This window comes from Egretta garzetta, unplaced genomic scaffold (assembly GCF_000687185.1).
Source record: "Egretta garzetta isolate BGI_Z169 unplaced genomic scaffold, ASM68718v1 scaffold1, whole genome shotgun sequence".
NCBI classification, from domain to species: domain Eukaryota; kingdom Metazoa; phylum Chordata; class Aves; order Pelecaniformes; family Ardeidae; genus Egretta; species Egretta garzetta.
The window spans coordinates 122811-128155 of NW_009258542.1; the positions used below are offsets into that span (position 1 = coordinate 122811).

The 5345-nt window shown below is 55.7% G+C and overlaps 1 protein-coding gene across 1 annotated transcript in view; it reads left to right on the forward strand.

Moving 5' to 3' along the window:
- The window catches only part of PPP2R2B (protein phosphatase 2 regulatory subunit Bbeta), a 115709-nt gene extending 110733 nt beyond the window's left edge, over nucleotides 1-4976 (forward strand). The window contains exons 8-10 of the mRNA XM_009647013.2: nucleotides 3159-3328; nucleotides 3779-3870; nucleotides 4697-4976. Of these exons, the coding sequence (XP_009645308.1) occupies nucleotides 3159-3328; nucleotides 3779-3870; nucleotides 4697-4976 (542 nt within the window). The remainder of the gene's footprint in view (nucleotides 1-3158; nucleotides 3329-3778; nucleotides 3871-4696) is intronic.
- Nucleotides 4977-5345: the final 369 nt, after the last annotated feature.

Here is a 5345-nt window from a genome sequence, read left to right on the forward strand (position 1 = left end):
AGATGGTGACGTGGCTTTGCCGGTGCTGGTGCCCTGTCGGAGGAGGTTCGTCTCGTACAGGTTAATACAGACCCTTGCTGAAACACAGCCGCCAGTTAAACCCAGCGTGCTTGCTGGTGGCCAGTCCCAGTAATGCTCCAAAAGCTCAGCAGGGAGCAGCTGTCCTGTAGGACTCTCCCGCTCAAGCAGAGCTTGGATTGATTGATCCGAAGTCCTTTTCCCTGACAAGTCACTTAATGCAATGGGTCATCTGGTGCCACCTGAAACTCAGGATGCACAAAAGGGGGAGAGGAGGAGGAGGAGAGAGAGGGGAGCTGGGCTCTGCTAGCTGCGTCTTTCCCAAGAGAGTTGAGTACTGGGGTAAAATAGCCACATCTGGACTAAATTAAGTTCTCTGACCTATATGTGTGGGTTTGGGGAGGTGCCCCCCGTGGTGCTATTGTCTGCAGCGTGCCGGGTGATGGTCTGGCCTTGCCAGTAGGTGACCCTGCCGCTTGCCTAGCAGGCGTCCTCTAAATGCCTGGGGAGGCTTGGCCTCACCCCTGGAAATCAGCTTTGCCAGCTCAGAGGAGAGGCTCGGAGCCACATACCCCGCATGCTGTTGGCCCAGGCAGGGATGAAACGAGAGAGTGCCAACCTTGCAAAGCCACACCAGGCTCCAGCAAAACACACGCACTCCTGTGTTCCTGCTAACAGCGTGTTCCCTTCACCTATTTTTTCAGCTTTTATAGAGGAAAAAGGGTGTATAAGCAGAGAACAGAGATCTGATTCCCTGTTAGAGAACTCAGTTCTTTGTGTAGGCAAAGCCAGTCCTGCCTAGCACTGGGACTCTGCGGGCTGAGCTGAGCTGAGCTGAGCTCTTGTCCCAGGTTTTGGCTGGAGCAGAGCTGAGCTGGTAGTGTCACCCCCCCCGCAAAACTAATCATCTCCTTCTGACCCCTTGCAGGAGCTAACGGTGTCCTGCTGCACGGAATAATAGGCCTGGCGAGACCTCAAGCTAAGAATTAACTAGTTGGTTGCGCAAAATCTCCGGGGGGCGTGAAGAACAGGCCTCTTCTGCCACCCCGAGCTCATTTCGCAAAGCAGGAAACCTCTGCGCCTTTGCAACGCTCCCCTGTCTTCATCTGAAATCCAAACTTCCACCTGGTGAATCAGCCGCTTCTAACAGGGGGGTGTTGGGGCTGAGCTGGGAGGTGACACTGAGCCCGGAGAAGGACCCCCAGGGACAGCCACGGCCCCAGCCTGGGTTTGGTGACGGCGCGGTGCTGCTTCGCTGTGCTTTCGGTTTTCCAGTCTGCGTTGCTACTTGTTGTGATTAGAGTTTAAATGAGGAGTGAGAAAGAAAAGGCAGTACTTGAATGGGTGTTAAATTTATTGATGAGTGAAAAAAAAAAAACATTTGCTTTGAAGCTGCCCGGGCAGAGGGTCCTTTGGCCAAGGGATGCTCCAGCGCAGGGCAAGCGCGGGGGCAGCAGCTCGGGAGGGGGGTCGTCCCCAGAAGTGTCGTTTGAACGATTGCTCTTTGCATTGGTAGGTTTGGTTTTTGCATCCCACTATCAGAGCCCTAATACGACAGGCAGGGAGACGGCGCAGGGCAAATGCAGCTAACCCATACCGGACTTCACCTCTTAGCTGCTCTGGATTTTAAAAAGGGGAACGTGGTGCCCGGCGTCAGGGCGCTGCTCCCAGCCCTCGTCGCACCGCTGCCGTCGCACCCTCGCTGACTGGTCTCGGTGCTGCCTTAGCTCTTGGGTTCGTGCTCTGAGGGCTTTCCTGTTTGCTAGCTGATCTGAAATTTCACATTTTCTACTTCTACCATATCAGCAACCATTTCCTCTTGCCCCTGTACTGTTAAACCGAACACCTCCAGCCCTGACACAAGCTCACATGCATCCGTGATGGAAACGACGCAGCCATTAAAACAAGGCTCACGAAGCCAAGCCGACCTGGGGTGAGCAAACCTGTGATGATTACAGCGAAGACAAGTCGCGGCATTCGGATGCTCTCCGCAGACCGCCTCAGATCTTTATTTTCTCTGGTTGCTGTCGCTTTTCTTATTTAAAAAATCTGACATGTCATCAGATTTCCTGCTGGTGATTAAAGGACCCAGAGCTGGGTCCTGCTGTGGGCAACGCTATTTCTGATTTGCAGAGGGATCATTTCTACTGGCACTTCAGGCTTTTTTTCCCCACCATTCTCAGGAGTTCAGGCGTTGGTACCACAGGGCTCAGTGAGAGGATGATAAACTTGAGCAAACACCGGTGCTCGGTGCGGCATTGTGCAGGGCACGCCACCGCCGGGGCACGGAGCAGCCGGGCCGGCTGCTGGCACATCCCCTGCTCTGGCCACCGCTGGGTCGCAGCCAACAGCCACCACAGTGGAGGGGTCGTAGCAGAGCCTCGGTGCTGGGGACAAGGGTCCGAGACATGCAGCTGGCAAACGGGTTTTTCTCCAGTAGAGAAGTGAAGCGGTGCGAGCTTCTCCATGTTACCCAGCAGTTTCCTTCAATGCTGCGCTTGAGAGTGGCTGTAGAGGTGGAAAGAGAATGTCCCCGTGTCGGCAGCATCTCTTGATGTAGCTCTTTGACATTTTTTTAAAGCCATACTTGCCCAGCTGATGTTACTTTGAAATCAAATTTGTAAATACATTTAATTTGGAACTTCATCGGTCTCCTTCAAACTGTTCAAACTGTGATTTATTCAAACACTGATCAGATTAAATCTGCAGGTTGCAGTGGCTATAAAATATTTACATTGACTTTCAGTTATGCTGCACATTGATTTCTAGAGAGCCAAAGCAATATGCAAAGCTCTAAATCTTCTGGGCTTCTGTGGTGCTGTTGATAGATTGGTCTCCGATGATCCTTCTTGCTTATCGCACGCATTAAAAACAAAGGAGCTTCAACTGTGCCAAGTAAAGTCTTTAAAATACAGGCGTGTGTGGGGCTGGTGGCTCCAGGGCTGGAGGGTGTTTGGGGTTTGGCAGTGGTGGCCCCAGGACGCCGGCTCGGTGCCGTCTGTAGGTCTCCACAGCCAAACTGAAGCCTCCTTTGCCGTGGGGTATCCTGCGGTGCCAGGACAGGGCGGCAGGTCCCTGGCCTGGGGACAGGGAGCTCCTGCCTCAGCTGATGTTGGGATTTGTCCTTTCCTCTTCCACAGTTTTTGAAGAGCCTGAAGACCCAAGTAACCGGTCGTTTTTTTCTGAGATCATCTCCTCAATCTCCGATGTCAAATTCAGCCACAGTGGGAGGTATATCATGACCCGGGACTACCTCACCGTCAAGGTGTGGGACCTGAACATGGAGAACCGGCCCATCGAGACCTACCAGGTGAGCGTGGCATGGCTGGGCGCCTGCAGCAGTCAAGCACCTGCAGGGCTCCTGCCCGAGGCAGGGGGATAGGTACGAACCCGATGGATGGGAGTAATGTGCCATTAAATCATGGAAAGCAAACAAAGAACTGCTAAATGTGGGCTTCGGTGGCCTGGTGAATTGTAACCCCCATCCCCAGGTTGGGTGTGGGTGAGGAGGGGATGCTGAGGTGCCGGTGGCCGGGATGGCCATGTGGGAGGCAGGGCAGTGGTCCTTGCCACCATCTGCCTGGGAACGTGCCCCAGTGCTGCCTGGCACTGCCCAAGCTGCACGTGAAGCGGTGCTGCTGCCGCTTGCGGTGGAAGGGTGGCCGTGGCCATGGCCATGGCCAAGGGCGTGCGACAACGGGCTGTGCCCGGCGCTGCCTGGCTCAGCTGCGGGGAGCGCGCCGTCCCTCCCTGCCGGCAGGTTCACGACTACCTGCGGAGCAAGCTCTGCTCGCTCTACGAGAACGACTGCATCTTCGACAAGTTCGAGTGCGTCTGGAACGGGTCCGACAGGTGAGCGGTCCGGCGGCACGGCTCCAGCCCGCACCCAGCCCCACGGCTGACGAGTTCGGCCCAGAGGGTGCACGCTTCGGGATGGCCCGGCAGCTCCCACATCCCCCCATGGTCCCTTCCCTGGCTGGGTGTGGGGTCTGGAGAGTTTTTCTGGGGGTACAAAGGGCATCACCTAACCCCACAGCCCCGTACCCAGGTGCTGCTGAGGGTGTCTGATGGGGTCCCGGTGCAATCCTGGATGGGTTGGGTTCCCGTCTCCATTTCACCCACACCCGGAGGAGGGTGATGACGTGTTTGGCTCCAGATTGCCAAAACCTGGGGATAACAGCTATCCATGCATAAATCGCACTGAGCCAGGTGGCAGGAAGGACGCAGGACTAGTTGACCTGGCAGGATTGCCACATCTTTATCTCTGAACCATCAGAGTGAGTTAGCGAGGCACAACTGGGCCTGAAGCCCAAATTTCATATCTAATCCAAATCTCATTGTACTTCTGGATATTGAGTCTGCCTCTAGCCACGAGGCAGTTTGCCTCTAAAAAGGTGCGAGAATCACTCGGTTCGGGTCAGCTACATAGTTCCCATGAAGGCTGATCTCCGTACGTGTTGCTAATTGCCTGCCCCATGCACGTTCCCCGGGTTAAGGAGGAGAAGGACACGGGGATGGGGCTTCACTGGCCGAGCCTGAGCCCTTTGGCAGAGGATGGGGCACGAGCTCCCTGCTGCCCCGGGGGGTCTGTGCTGGGCAGGCGCGGGGTATCGCAGCTGGCGGGGCAGCGGGGGCCGAGGTGGCACATGGTGACCCGTCCTCCCTCCCCTCCTCGCAGCGTCATCATGACCGGCTCCTACAACAACTTCTTCCGCATGTTCGACCGCAACACCAAGCGCGACGTGACGCTGGAGGCCTCGCGGGAGAACAGCAAACCCCGCGCCATCCTCAAGCCCCGCAAGGTCTGCGTGGGCGGCAAGCGGAGGAAAGACGAAATTAGCGTGGACAGTCTGGACTTTAGCAAAAAGATCCTGCATACAGCTTGGCACCCCTCCGAGAATATCATTGCCGTGGCCGCAACAAATAACCTGTATATATTCCAGGACAAGGTTAACTAGGAGGACAAGTTGTTCTTTAGGAATCTCATGTACTTGAATACTAGAAACACAAGATTTCAAATGTTTCTTTTCTTTCTTTCTTTCTTTTTTTTTTTTTTTTCCTTTTCCTTCCTACTCCTCTGTTCAGTTATTGCTCTGCAGATGGCGGCTGTGCAGAGGCGAGCCCTCCTGCACCCCCGGCGCCCGGGGCAGCGGGGTGCATACCCCGCAGACACCAGATTCCTCCTTATTTACACCTTGAGAGCCAAGACGGAGCGTGGGGCGGCTGGGGCGGCGTGAGGCTCTCGCTCTCCCCATGTCCCCAGGCGGCACCGGGATGGCTGTAGCCATCTGCCGATGCACGCGCGTGGTGACGCGGGGGCGCGGGCG